The following is a 15491-nucleotide window of genomic DNA, read 5'->3' on the forward strand; positions in this document are numbered from 1 at the left end:
AAGAAAAACATTGAAGACTATTAGAGAGGGCACACTTTTTATAACATGAGTATATTAAAATCTCATTATTTAAAACTAAAAGAAATTGAAGACAATTACAACACATATACAGATTGTTTTATATTCATATTTATCAACAAACATTGGAAATCAATATGAGGGGTATTTATCAAAGCTCGGAGAGAGATACATTTGCGAGAGATAAAGTTCTAGCCAATCAGCTTCTACCTTACACTTTACAGGCTGTGTTTGGCTGGTACTTTATCTCTCAAAATGTTATCTGTCTCCAAGCTTTGATAAATACCCCCCTAAGTTTTGAATATTAATGTTCTGTGGTCAGGGAACAGCCCTCCAGTGCACATAAAACCACATGGTGTTGAAAAAATTATTGCTATACTGCAATACACTGATTGAAAAGGTATAATATGCTCATTCAACATTCTGTTGAGAATCTCAGAACAGGGCAACTGAAATGATGAGTCCCAGTGAGAGTGCATCTTAGAGAGGTTAGGACATGTTCATGTAGAAGTAGTAGAGAATGGCAGATAAAAGCATTAACGAATAACTTACATGAGCTCCAGCAGGGCTGTGCACTGGCATAGACCATGAGGTCAGTGTTGTAAATGCACATTTTGCCTCCTTTGGCTTGTTCACAGTGGGCCTGATTCAGGATCAGTCACAATGTAGTAATGCAGTTTTCCTAAAATGTTCCTATAGTTGGAAAACTGCGCATTTGCAATTTGGGTCCTGCCCGCAGCGAGGCTGTAACAGCCATGTAATTGACAGTCTGCATACGTTTGGGGGGCGGGAGCAATGATGGGTTCCAATTCACAAGGATGGAGGAGTGTTGCCTTCATTTTGTGTGAGTGCCAAGGCCAGTGTCTCCATCTTCTGATGAGATTTCCTGGCCTCAGCGACAGAGTTGCAACAGCTCGTCTGCATAACCTGAGGGTTACTCAGATGGCTGATGGGGTTGCAGAGTGATCCAATGCTTCATCCATGGATGCATCAACGAAATGAATCACACATGCAGGCAAGAGACATCTTTTTATACAAGACTCCTCCTGCTGTATTAGCATATGTTCCAAGAAAGCAGTAGTGATTCCAACTCCAACAACTTGAATCAGACACAATTAGCCTAACTAGGGGTTCTCATTGATTGGCTAAAAGAGCAGTGATCAGCCAATCATAAAACTGCATTAATGATTGACATTTCAACTGTCTAATCAAACACCCATGTATTCTGTGTATATCAAAACATTTAACAATTGATCCGTCTTGGTCTAAATGTTTATCTCACTCTTAAAATTTAAGCACATATTAGGAGTTGTTTCTATATATAAAAAAGGATTTGTTCACATAATGTATTTATTATAGTGTTCATTCCAGCACCCTGCACTTGTCACAACCCATGCAGTTCCTCTTTAATGCCTGGGTGTTTCTCTCTGCTCTGGTGCCTTTAGCACACTTTGGTCTGTATCTCAGTGCTGAAATAATGACTAGTGTATGCTAGAAGCTCTAGTGCAGAGAGTGACACCCCAGGGAGGAAGGAGGAACTGCACGGGTTGTGACAAGTGCAGGGTGCTAGAATGGACACTATGGCCCTCATTCCGAGTTGATCGGTCGCAAGGCGAATTTAGCAGAGTTACACACGCTAAGCCGCCGCCTACTGGGAGTGAATCTTAGCTTCTTAAAATTGCGACCGATGTATTCGCAATATTGCGATTACTAACTACTTAGCAGTTTCAGAGTAGCTTCAGACTTACTCTGCCTGTGCGATCAGTTCAGTGCTTGTCGTTCCTGGTTGACGTCACAAACACACCCAGCGTTCGCCCAGGCACTCCCACCGTTTCTCCGGCCACTCCTGCGTTTTTTCCGGAAACGGTAGCGTTTTCAGCCACACGCCCCTGAAACGCCGTGTTTCCGCCCAGTAACACCCATTTCCTGTCAATCACATTACGATCGCCGGAGCGAAGAAAAAGCCGTGAGTAAAAATACTTTCTTCATAGTAAAGTTACTTGGCGCAGTCGCAGTGCGAACATTGCGCATGCGTACTAAGCGGATTTTCACTGCGATGCGATGAAAAATACCGAGCGAACAACTCGGAATGAGGGCCTATAATAGGTCCTTGAGTTGGCCCTTCAATTAGATGTATTATCTGTATATAAATATTTTCCCAGCAATTGACATATAGGCCGTCCAATGGTAGATCAGCATATAAGTAAACATCTGACTTCATAGTGTATTAATTGTATCAGACCATTCAAAGTAAATGTTACTTATATGTAAAGCATGACTGAAAAACAAGTTTATTCATGGATATATTTAAAATGAGGAGTGGTTTCTTAATAGCATCACAGTCATATTTATAAAAGTTTAGTAATTCTAGTATAATGGTGTATTTAATATGCATACAGTATTGAGGAGTGAGTTTTCCACATTACACTTTGGGGGTAATTCTGAGTTGATCGCAGCAGCAAGTTTGTTAGCAATTGGGAAAAACCATGGCCCTCATTCCGAGTTGATCGCTCGCAAGGCAATTTTAGCAGAGTTGCTCACGCTAAGCCGCCGCCTACTGGGAGTGTATCTTAGCATCTTAAAATTGCGAACGATGTATTCGCAATATTGCGATTACAAACTACTTAGCAGTTTCAGAGTAGCTCCACACTTACTCGGCATCTGCGATCTGTTCAGTGCTTGTCGTTCCTGGTTTGATGTCACAAACACACCCAGCGTTCGCCCAGACACTCCCCCGTTTCCCCGGCCACTCCTGCGTTTTTTCTGGAAACGGTAGCGTTTTTTCCCGCACGCCCATAAAACGGCCTGTTTCCGCCCAGTAACACCCATTTCCTGTCAATCACACTACGATCGCCGGAGCGATGAAAAAGCCGTGAGTAAAAATACTATCTCCATTGTAAAATTACTTGGCGCAGTCGCAGTGCGAATATTGCGCATGCGTACTAAGCAAAATTTCACTGCGATGCGATGAAAAATACCGAGCGAACGACTCGGAATGAGGGCCCATGTGCACTGCAGGGGGGGGGGGGGGGGCAGATATAACATTTGCAGAGAGAGTTAGATTTGGGTGTGTTATTTTGTTTCTGTGCAGGGTAAATACTGGCTGCTTTATTTTTACACTGCAATTTAGATTTCAGTTTGAATACACCCCACCCAAATCTAACTCTCTCTGCACGTGTTATATTTGTCCCCCCTGCAGTGCACATGGTTTTGCCCAATTGCTAACAAACTTGCTGCTGCGATCAACTCAGAATTAGGCCCTATGGGGGTCATTCCGAGTTGTTCGCTCGCAAGCTGCTTTTAGCAGCTTTGCACACGCTAAGCCGCCGCCTACTGGGAGTGAATCTTAGCATATTAAAATTGCGAACGAAAGATTAGCAGAATTGCGAATAGACACTTCTTAGCAGTTTCTGAGTAGCTCCAGACTTACTCGGCATCTGCGATCAGTCCAGTGCTTGTCGTTCCTGGTTTGACGTCACAAACACACCCAGCGTTCGCCCAGACACTCCTCCGTTTCTCCAGCCACTCCCGCGTTTTTCCCAGAAACGGTAGCGTTTTTTCACACACTCCCATAAAACGGCCAGTTTCCGCCCAGAAACACCCACTTCCTGTCAATCACATTACGATCACCAGAACGAAGAAAAAACCTCGTAATGCCGTGAGTAAAATTCCTAACTGCATAGCAAATTTACTTGGCGCAGTCGCACAGCGGACATTGCGCATGCGCATTAGCGACTAATCGCTCCGTTGCGACAAAAAAATAACGAGCGAACAACTCGGAATGACCCCCTATATGCGGTAATGTAGTAATTACTAATCAAATAGTGATACAAACCAAATATTGCTTTTACAGTATATCTACAACTCAGTAGAAATGCAAGTTGTAATTTAAGTTTCATTTACAACAGGTGTCAAGGCAAGCCACAGACACTAAAAACACAGTACTCTGCCAGTCTTATATTTTTCTTATTTTAACTTGCTGTAGAAGTGAACACAGATTTGTGAGCAACATCTTTTCACACTTCCAACTACACCCACTCATGTTCTTTACACATTTCACATAATACAGAGTTTAACCTGCAAACTGTGCTCCTTTAAATTAAATTGAATGTAAGGTTCACAGTGTTAGATTGATATTATAAAAAGTCCACAGTATATTAACGTGAGGTCACATCACAATATTCACTCTTAATTGAATCCCCCCTATTTATTTGTAAACACAACTGCCAACTACTGTATCACACTACTGTATCAGACATACTGCTTGTTCATTTCATCTGTCAACTCTGCAAACTCATTTCTGATGAATGTCTATAAACACATCCAGAGGCATAGAGCTATTTTCCCAACAGGTAACAAATTGCCCTCAAGTGCTTTATTTAAGCAGTGAGCTGTTGAGGTTTTCTCCTCTTAACACATTACACTGTATGTGTGTCTTTTTACTCACCACAAAGGCCTCCAGACATTTCAGAATCAATGGTGTATTTCTCCTATGATAGGAAAGTTTGTTGCTTTTCCTCCTGGCACATCTTTCTATTTAACACATTCCACAGGGAACAAGGAAAACGGGAGACAAAGACAAAGGCAAGCACAGGTAATTCAAAGGCGGTAACCTCTAGCTACCAAAACAAAGGGAAATACTGTAAATCCACTTAGATATCCACTCATATTTTAATATCAGACAGGCTGCCACAAGCAACAACCAGATTCATTCTCGCACACAGCAGATGCCCCCCTTCTCTCAGGAATAGTTTGTTCTTTTCAGCTGTAGCCTGTCTGATTATGTGTTCCTCTAATTGGTAATCCTCCTTGTAAAAGAAATAGACCTATATATTTCTGACCTACAGGATCATTTCTCTTGGCAAGAGAGAGCAAATAGCAGAAGGCTGAAAACCTATTCTGCTACTAAATTATGCCACTTTATGTCTTCAGAAACCTTTTCCTTTACTTAGCTCCTTTAGCAGCCTGATAGGTAGAACATTAACATGCCAGCAAGAAGAGATTTTCTGTCTTAATCCAGTCGTGTATAGAATGGACAGCAAAGCTGCCAGCATTACACTGTGCTGTGCATTACTGAGTGTCAATTGACTATTATACCATTTTCTCTGTCACTTTTCATAGAAATGACAGCTATTTCTCCCTGGACAAATGACAATCGATCCTTTTTATATCATTGTATAACTGTTGGTTTTTTTCTGGGAACCAAATGCACATTCAGTTGATGCTATTGGAAATCTAAAACAATGATATGAATGTGCAGTTTGAAAATGCCACCTGAGAGGAAATTGATATTTGGAGATTGTGACACAAGTTTCCTTTAGTGTCACTGTAATTGAATAACTATAAGCAATAAAGAAGGCAGAGGCAAAGTATGTATATATATATATATATATATATATATATATATATATATATAAACAGGATAAAGGCGGCACTCAAAGACTTGCACAGGTAGTGAAAAAGGCATCCGAGCAGGGATGCTGTTTTTAATAAATTATAAATATATAATAAATATTAAAAACAGCATCCCTGCTCGGATGCCTTTTTCACTACCTGTGCAAGTCTTTGAGTGCCGCCTTTATCCTGTTTGCATATCTACGTGGGATTGTCCCACAGGGAAGGCACCTTAGCAGGCTAACATTTCTGGAGTGCCGGAGCCGAGCGTTTGTATATATATATATATATATATTGTTTTTTTTTTTTAATATTTATAGACCTGGATGGGGAATGATTATGCATTTTGGGCAGACTATAAGGATTATAAATGTATGTAAATGGTATTCTGCATATATCTACGGTCTATGGTCCAGCAAGCAGTCTCCATCTCTTTCCAGCATTATATCACCACTCTGACTTATCTCTACTATATGCTCTGCCAAGCATCACCCATAAGTGAGGAAGTGATCACAACAACCAACTTTTGTATGGGATACGGTCCTTAGGTCGACCCAACTTAGGTCGACACTCATTAGGTCGACCACTAAAGGTCAATATTGTCCTTAAGTTGACATGCATTAGGTCAACATGGCCGTTAGGTCGACAAGTACTAGGTCGATAGGTCAAAAGGTCGACATGAGTTTTTCACATTTTTTGAATTTTTTGGATTTTTTTATACTTAACGATCCATGTGGACTACGATTGGAATGGTAACCTGTGCCGTGCAAAGCGGTAGCAGAGTGAGGCACCTTTCCCCAAGCATGGCGGTTAATGAAGAGTTGAACATAAACACATTTTATGCCTTTTTGAAGCTGCAACTTGCACTTTTCAACAATGCCTGTGTGCTAAAAATCCATATGGCATGCTGGCCATCACATTTTAGAGAGAGATAAAGTACCAATCAATAGGCTCCTGTCATTTTTCAAACATAGACCCCCATTCAGTAGCCAATGCTACTGCTGTGTGAACACAGATGTCTGCTCTCCAGCCATCTGCGCACGCAGTGATGGCAGTGTGCATGTGCAAGGAATCACTATGCGATCGCATCCCAGAAGGATGCGATTGCATAATGATTGACAGCAGTGGCCGGGGGAGGGGCAGCAATGGACCATTGTGGGAGAGTGCGTGGCGTTACACGCAACTGCTCAGATAATGAAAATGGGGGAAGTGCAGCAGCATGCGTATGGAGGGGGCATCCACAATCCCAGGTAAGCAATGCTATCACAGTTAGATTGTGATTGCAATTCTGGGCAGGACCAAGCTTGCTGGGTAGCCTTGCCCTGTGCTGGACAGCTCCCAGCATGCAATTATACAGAGTAGAAGGTACTGCTTTTTAGTAGAATCTGCTGCTCAACTTGAATAGGGTCCATGGGGGTGATTCAGACCTGAACATAGCTGTGCTAAATTTAGCACAGCTACGATCATCCACGCTGACATGCGGGGATACGCCCAGCACAGGGCTAGTCCACCCTGCATGTCAGGCCCGGCCCCACCGCACAAGTACAAAATCATTGCACAGCGGCGATGCTTTTGTACTTGATGAGTAACTGCCTATTAGCTCAGCTCCTGCGTGCTGGAAGGGAGTTAGTCGTTGTTGTGATGGTCGCAGCAGCTGCGTGCATTGTTTTTGCTGCTGGCCCAATCTGTGGGGTAAATGTACTATAGCGGCATGGATCATAACATTGTAGCTCTTCCTGCTTTGTCTCTTTACCAAGGCGAAGCAGAAAGCAGTATCTCCCAGATGCGTTAACATCTCAGCTGCCAGAGAGAGGGAGTGAAAATTCCCACTCCTGCGATGCCTGTCAGACTCCGCCACAGCACATCAGCGTAGTGCTGATGTGCTGTGACTCAGCTCCAGCTGGCTCTAGTAGGCATGCATGAGAGCTTGTAAGTCTTGCCCGATCTCCTGTGCAGCCTGGAGCTGGAAGCCACCACAGCCAGAGACAGGGCTCTCTCTGTTGTGGGGATTGGGCAACGACACCTGCAGCTGTCAAAATCAATAGCTACAGGTGTCAGAACGATCAGTGCCACTGACCGTTCTTACATTGCCCCACACATTTGTGCCCTATCTTAAAGATAGCAGCACTTAGCTCTCCAGTGCAGCCATTTTCCTAATGTTTATACCTCTCAGCACCAATGATCATTCCACATGCAAAGTCTGTAAGATCGCATTATTTACCCACTGTTTTATGATGATGTTTTTCCACTGGCATGCTCCAAAGCTGAACAGTTGCAAATGCAAACACAGATAATGCAGAACTCTGCACATCAATCGCATCTCCACCTACAACTAAAGAGTCATACTGTACCTGACAGTCCAGAGAGTGCATGTCAATGGATCTGTAAGCTTAGCAGCTTTAGATGTAACAGTAAGTCATATGCATGTTTTTAGACATATCTTTTGCACTAAGTATAGGGTGGTGTAAGTGCGACATGATGATGATGATGACTAGTAGCAGATAAAGTTAGTGGATAGGGGGTGGATAATACACAAGACGTTTACAATTCTGCATTTGGGAAAATATACACATTTTATTCTGTGCAGGAGTATATATGGGCAGTTTCTCTCCTAAGCAGCATGAGTCCCTCTGTATAGGTGATTCATGTGTGTTCAGTGCTGTTTTGATATCCAAAACCCTGGTTATGGAAGTTGGTAGAGTATCCAGTGCACACACAGTAACAGATGACTGGTTGTTGGCACACCCACAGTATAAGGATGGCTATCGACCATCAATAGTTTCTATAGACACAGTCGCATCTCATGCTACCACAGCCATTCCCACAGTCCAGCGGGGTTTGTAATGAGGAAATCTTGATACAGGATGTTGGCGCACAAAAGGCAAATACGTGCATAGAACTATGGCCCTCATTCCGAGTTGATCGCTCACTAACTGCTTTTAACAGCCGTGCAAACGCTAAGCCACCACCCTCTGGGAGTGTATCTTAGCTTAGAAGAAGTGCAAACGAAAGGATCGCAGCACTGCTACAAAAAAGATTGTGCAGTTTCTGAGCAGCTGGAGACCTACTCCTAGCTTGCGAACACTTCAGACTGTTTAGTTCCTGTTTTGACATCATGAACACGCCCCGCATTCGGCCAGCCACGCCTGCGTTTCCCCAGGCACGCCTGCATTTGTATGTGACACGCCTGCGTTTTTCCACACACTCCCCAAAACACCCACTTCCTGTCAATCACTCTGCGGCCAGCAGTGCGATTGAAAAGCGTCGCTAGACCTTCTGTGAAACTGCATCGGCTTTTGTGAAAGTACGTCGTGTGTGCACAGTGCGCCCCATACGCATGCGCAGAAGTGCCGTTTTTTTGCCTGATCGGTGCGCTGCGAACAAAAGCAGCTAGCGATCAACTCGGAATGACAACCTATATTCCCCTCTGAGTACTACGTTGATGTGATCAACAGCCTCTTATTCTAAGTTCAGAGTTTAGTTTGGGAACTGATTAGTCTCCTCTGAGACACAGATATGTGCTTTGTTGCACCTGCCGGCATTCTGCTGACAGGATTCTGGTGTCGGTATGCTGACCGCTGGGATCCCAGCAGCTGGCATACCATACTCAACCCCTTTGTTTGCCTGCCATCACTCCACAGTTTTTCTGACAATGATAAGGAATTAGCCCAAGAATGGCTAATAGTGGGCTATTGGCTTATGTTAAAAAAATAGTTTTTGTTATGTTCACAAGAAAAGATTGTGGCTCTGTAGGTGACACCGTCACTGCCATATGGGCCTTGCGGCTGGCTAGGAGAGTGCCTTGAATGGAACCCTGCAGTCAGGATATCAGCTGCAACACTGACCTTTAGACACTCCAGGGTAGACAGTCAATGTGCAACTTGTACAAATGATTGGAGCATCCTTAGAGTGACGTAATGATGTAATGTACTCAACATCATAACATCGGGCCTAAGGGGGATGGACCGGTAATTTACCTTAGCTGGCACCAATTTACCTTAGATGGCGCCAATGCACACACACAGGTCCCATTCTTCCTGGCCAATGTGATTGGGCAGCATTGGCTGTGAATGCCTCTGCCTGATTGACAGGCATTCATGGGGAGGCAATGCTGCCTTGGGGGACTCCACAAATGGAGGCAGGTTGGCATCATTTTTGGGGTGGCTCTGCGACATCAAGTGCAGCTGCTCCAATGGAAAAAATGGCAGAGGTGCACCTTCCTTCACAGCGAGGCAGCAAAAGCAGGGATTGTCCACAGTTGCTGCAACCACAACCACTGGGCAGGATGGACAGCATGCTGGGCAGACCCACCATGTGTTAATTTTTTGTTACATAAACAGCCCCCCCTAAATTTCTATGGCAGCTGCTAAAGTGTCAAATTTACCAGGCTCTGGAATGCAAAGCGCCGGTAACTAACGCCATCTTCGGTGCTATGGGCTAATCTCCAACACAAGTGGCTGTAACACTGATAACCAAGATCAGGAAATCCACACAATGGAATATATTATTAATTAAAAATCCCTAGACTTATGTTTTATTGGTTGTTTCTGTGTCTTATGATGCAAATGTTACCATATTTTACCATAGCTTTTGCTATGCTCATTGCTATACTGTATGTACAGTATGCTCTGTTATTTGTGTTTTTTTATTTTGTAACAAAAAATTTCAATAAAAATTCTTAATTTAAAAAAATGTATTCAGAAAATTGTGAAAATATAAAATACAGAAATTGTAATTTTGACTTACAATACATAGGATACATTTAAACAGCATACCTAATAAAAAAAAGTGGTCTCAATAGATACGTAACACTAGATGACTGTAACAATGACTTCAGGAAAACAAATAAAGTTAATCTTTGAAAATGACAACAATCTGTTATCAAGTTGTACAAGGGAAAAGTGTATCATCCAGAAAGGGCTGAGTAGTGTGCAGTCCCAATGAGGCAAATGTATGCAATAGCCTTCAATATGTATACAATCATCATATGGCAGGAGGAAAAGACAGGGGACCCCACATCTGGACTAAGAAGCAGAGTTGGTAAATTTTCCCAACTTCTGCTGGTAATCTTTATAACTATTCATGAAGTCAAGAAGACCATAAATTGTAATCTTGTGAGCAGGGCCCTCCTACCTCTATGACTGTTTGTTTTTACTAGAGATGAGCGCCTGAAATTTTTCGGGTTTTGTGTTTTGGTTTTGGGTTCGGTTCCGCGGCCGTGTTTTGGGTTCGAACGCGTTTTGGCAAAACCTCACCGAATTTTTTTTGTCGGATTCGGGTGTGTTTTGGATTCGGGTGTTTTTTTCCAAAAACACTAAAAAACAGCTTAAATCATAGAATTTGGGGGTCATTTTGATCCCAAAGTATTATTAACCTCAAAAACCATAATTTACACTCATTTTCAGTCTATTCTGAATACCTCACACCTCACAATATTATTTTTAGTCCTAAAATTTGCACCGAGGTCGCTGTGTGAGTAAGATAAGCGACCCTAGTGGCCGACACAAACACCGGGCCCATCTAGGAGTGGCACTGCAGTGTCACGCAGGATGTCCCTTCCAAAAAACCCTCCCCAAACAGCACATGACGCAAAGAAAAAAAGAGGCGCAATGAGGTAGCTGTGTGAGTAAGATTAGCGACCCTAGTGGCCGACACAAACACCGGGCCCATCTAGGAGTGGCACTGCAGTGTCACGCAGGATGGCCCTTCCAAAAAACCCTCCCCAAACAGCACATGACGCAAAGAAAAAAAGAGGCGCAATGAGGTAGCTGTGTGAGTAAGATTAGCGACCCTAGTGGCCGACACAAACACCGGGCCCATCTAGGAGTGGCACTGCAGTGTCACGCAGGATGTCCCTTCCAAAAAACCCTCCCCAAACAGCACATGACGCAAAGAAAAAAAGAGGCGCAATGAGGTAGCTGTGTGAGTAAGATTAGCGACCCTAGTGGCCGACACAAACACCGGGCCCATCTAGGAGTGGCACTGCAGTGTCACGCAGGATGTCCCTTCCAAAAAACCCTCCCCAAACAGCACATGACGCAAAGAAAAAAAGAGGCGCAATGAGGTAGCTGTGTGAGTAAGATTAGCGACCCTAGTGGCCGACACAAACACCGGGCCCATCTAGGAGTGGCACTGCAGTGTCACGCAGGATGGCCCTTCCAAAAAACCCTCCCCAAACAGCACATGACGCAAAGAAAAAAAGAGGCGCAATGAGGTAGCTGTGTGAGTAAGATTAGCGACCCTAGTGGCCGACACAAACACCGGGCCCATCTAGGAGTGGCACTGCAGTGTCACGCAGGATGTCCCTTCCAAAAAACCCTCCCCAAACAGCACATGACGCAAAGAAAAAAAGAGGCTTTTTACTGATATTTGGTGTTTTGGATTTGACATGCTCTGTACTATGACATTGGGCATCGGCCTTGGCAGACGACGTTGCTGGCATTTCATCGTCTCGGCCATGACTAGTGGCAGCAGCTTCAGCACGAGGTGGAAGTGGATCTTGATCTTTCCCTAATTTTGGAACCTCAACATTTTTGTTCTCCATATTTTAATAGGCACAACTAAAAGGCACCTCAGGTAAACAATGGAGATGGATGGATTGGATACTAGTATACAATTATGGACGGGCTGCCGAGTGCCGACACAGAGGTAGCCACAGCCGTGAACTACCGCACTGTACTGTGTCTGCTGCTAATATATAGACTGGTTGATAAAGAGATAGTATACTCGTAACTAGTATGTATGTATAAAGAAAGAAAAAAAAACCACGGTTAGGTGGTATATACAATTATGGACGGGCTGCCGAGTGCCGACACAGAGGTAGCCACAGCCGTGAACTACCGCACTGTACACTGGTTGATAAAGAGATAGTAGTATACTCGTAACAACTAGTATGACACTATGACGACGGTATAAAGAATGAAAAAAAAACCACGGTTAGGTGGTATATATTATAATAATAATACAATTATGGATGGACGGACTGCCTGCCGACTGCCGACACAGAGGTAGCCACAGCCGTGAACTACCGCACTGTACACTGGTTGATAAAGAGATAGTAGTATACTCGTAACAACTAGTATGACACTATGACGACGGTATAAAGAATGAAAAAAAAAACACGGTTAGGTGGTATATATTATAATAATAATACAATTATGGATGGACGGACTGCCTGCCGACTGCCGACACAGAGGTAGCCACAGCCGTGAACTACCGCACTGTACACTGGTTGATAAAGAGATAGTAGTATACTCGTAACAACTAGTATGACACTATGACGACGGTATAAAGAATGGAAAAAAAACCACAGTTAGGTGGTATATATTATAATAATAATACAATTATGGATGGACGGACTGCCTGCCGACTGCCGACACAGAGGTAGCCACAGCCGTGAACTACCGCACTGTACACTGGTTGATAAAGAGATAGTAGTATACTCGTAACAACTAGTATGACACTATGACGGTATAAAGAATGAAAAAAAAACCACGGTTAGGTGGTATATATTATAATAATAATACAATTATGGATGGACGGACTGCCTGCCGACTGCCGACACAGAGGTAGCCACAGCCGTGAACTACCGCACTGTACACTGGTTGATAAAGAGATAGTAGTATACTCGTAACAATTAGGATGACACTATGACGGTATAAAGAATGAAAAAAAAACCACGGTTAGGTGGTAGGTATATAATAATAAATAATACAATTCTGGTCGGACGGACTGCCTGCCGTGTGCCGACACAGAGGTAGCCACAGCCGTGAACTACCGCACTGTACACTGGTTGATAAAGAGATAGTAGTATACTCGTAACAATTAGGATGACACTATGACGGTATAAAGAATGAAAAAAAAACCACGGTTAGGTGGTAGATATATAATAATAAATAATACAATTCTGGTCGGACGGACTGCCTGCCGTGTGCCGACACAGAGGTAGCCACAGCCGTGAACTACCGCACTGTACACTGGTTGATAAAGAGATAGTAGTATACTCGTAACAATTAGGATGACACTATGACGGTATAAAGAATGAAAAAAAAACCACGGTTAGGTGGTAGGTATATAATAATAAATAATACAATTCTGGTCGGACGGACTGCCTGCCGTGTGCCGACACAGAGGTAGCCACAGCCGTGAACTACCGCACTGTACACTGGTTGATAAAGAGATAGTAGTATACTCGTAACAATTAGGATGACACTATGACGGTATAAAGAATGAAAAAAAAACCACGGTTAGGTGGTAGGTATATAATAATAAATAATACAATTCTGGTCGGACGGACTGCCTGCCGTGTGCCGACACAGAGGTAGCCACAGCCGTGAACTACCGCACTGTACTGTGTCTGCTGCTAATATAGACTGGTTGATATTTAAAGAGATATTAGTAGTATACAACAATACTATACTGGTGGTCAGGCACTGGTCACCACTCCTGCAGCAAAAGTGTGCACTGTTAATTAATATAATTGTACTCCTGGCTCCTGCTAACAACCTGCAGTGCTCCCCAGTCTCCCCCACAATTAATTATAAGCTTTTAATTTATACATTGATGACTGTGCAGCACACTGGGCTGAGCTGAGTGCACACAGACTGAGTCACACTGTGTGACTGACTGTGCTGTGTATCGTTTTTTTTTTCAGGCAGAGAACGGATATAGCAGAGAGAAGTGAACGGATATATTATATTAAATAAAAGTTAACTAGCAACTGCACTGGTCACTGACTGTGGTAAACTAACTCTGTCTGCGACTCTGCACAATCTCTCTCTATCTAATCTATCTATCTCTATTCTAATGGAGAGGACGCCAGACACGTCCTCTCCCTATCAATCTCAATGCACGAGTGAAAATGGCGGCGACGCGCGGCTCCTTATATAGAATCCGAGTCTCGCGATAGAATCCGAGCCTCGCGAGAATCCGACAGCGTCATGATGACGTTCGGGCGCGCTCGGGTTAACCGAGCAAGGCGGGAAGATCCGAGTCGCTCGGACCCGTGGAAAAAAAAGTGAAGTTCGTGCGGGTTCGGATTCAAAGAAACCGAACCCGCTCATCTCTAGTTTTTACCCAGTTTTATCTTCTAATTGTGTCCTGTTGTAAAGCACAACGGAATTTGCTGCGCTATATAAGAAACTGTTAAGAAATAAATAAATAAATAAATAAAAGTAACGTAATCCCCAGACCTATGGCTCATATGCACAGTGAGTGACAGCTGAGGAGGAGCCAGTGGCAGAGTCTTAAAGTGAAAAAAAAAATAGCAACTGGCTTCACAAATCAGAAATGAGACCTGAACCATTTGGTGTGCACATTAGCAAATTAGTGCACAGTAGCTTGAGAAGCCACAAAATTAAGTTTACATGTCCCTAGAAAAATTCCTGCAGAGAGGTTTTCTTGAGTTATAAACACTTTTATTGATGAGAAATTGCCTTTGTGTAATTGGAAATGCAAGCTCAAAAAACCTTAAAAAAACACCTTACTGACATTGACGGCATTGAATCTTGTGGAAAAACACAAATAAGTCTATTACACCTAACAATACTCTCTAATGGTATAGACAAACAAGAATAAAGCTTGACTAGAGTATTCAATTCCTGTCAACTATTGGTAGGTATTGAACTGTCCTTGGTTGTATGCACAGAATTTCCTTAATGGAAGCAAGACACAATCTTTGTTCTATTCCTACTAAGATGAAAATCTTAACTCCTGACATGCACATAAATCTCTACTACTAACTAGGTCATAAGATGCTAGAAAGTCTTGCAATCGAACAGTATTGTAATACAGATATATTGCTTCTTTCTACTAGCTAATAAAGTTTCCTGCTTACAGCTATATCAGAAGTTGAACATAAAAACTACTTTTTTATTATTACTTTATCCTTAGTTGTACTTTTCTTGTTGAGATATTATATTGCACCTTTGTATTTGTATGAAAGGGAAAATCTACTCAATACCCAAAACTAAAAACATAGGGTGACTGTATAAAAATGTTATTTAACATACTGGTTTTGCTTAAGAAATAATTTGGCTGTGGATTGATTGTTAATTACGCTGGTCACATGTGGTTATTTT

The 15491-nt window shown here is 42.9% G+C and overlaps 1 protein-coding gene across 9 annotated transcripts in view; it reads right to left on the reverse strand.

Moving 5' to 3' along the window:
- DMD (dystrophin) overlaps window positions 1-15491 on the reverse strand; it is a 3641189-nt gene that overhangs the window by 3192928 nt on the left and 432770 nt on the right. Inside the window, exon 1 of one of the 9 annotated variants that reach the window (XM_063953475.1) lies at window positions 4466-4630. The exons of the other annotated variants lie outside the window; for them this stretch is intronic. Within the exon in view, the coding sequence (XP_063809545.1) occupies window positions 4466-4484 (19 nt within the window). The 5' untranslated portion in view covers window positions 4485-4630. Of the gene's footprint in view, window positions 1-4465; window positions 4631-15491 lie in introns of those variants that run through there. 9 annotated transcript variants of the gene reach the window in all.

The sequence above is a fragment of the Pseudophryne corroboree genome, chromosome 2, assembly GCF_028390025.1.
Source record: "Pseudophryne corroboree isolate aPseCor3 chromosome 2, aPseCor3.hap2, whole genome shotgun sequence".
In the NCBI taxonomy this organism is placed as follows: domain Eukaryota; kingdom Metazoa; phylum Chordata; class Amphibia; order Anura; family Myobatrachidae; genus Pseudophryne; species Pseudophryne corroboree.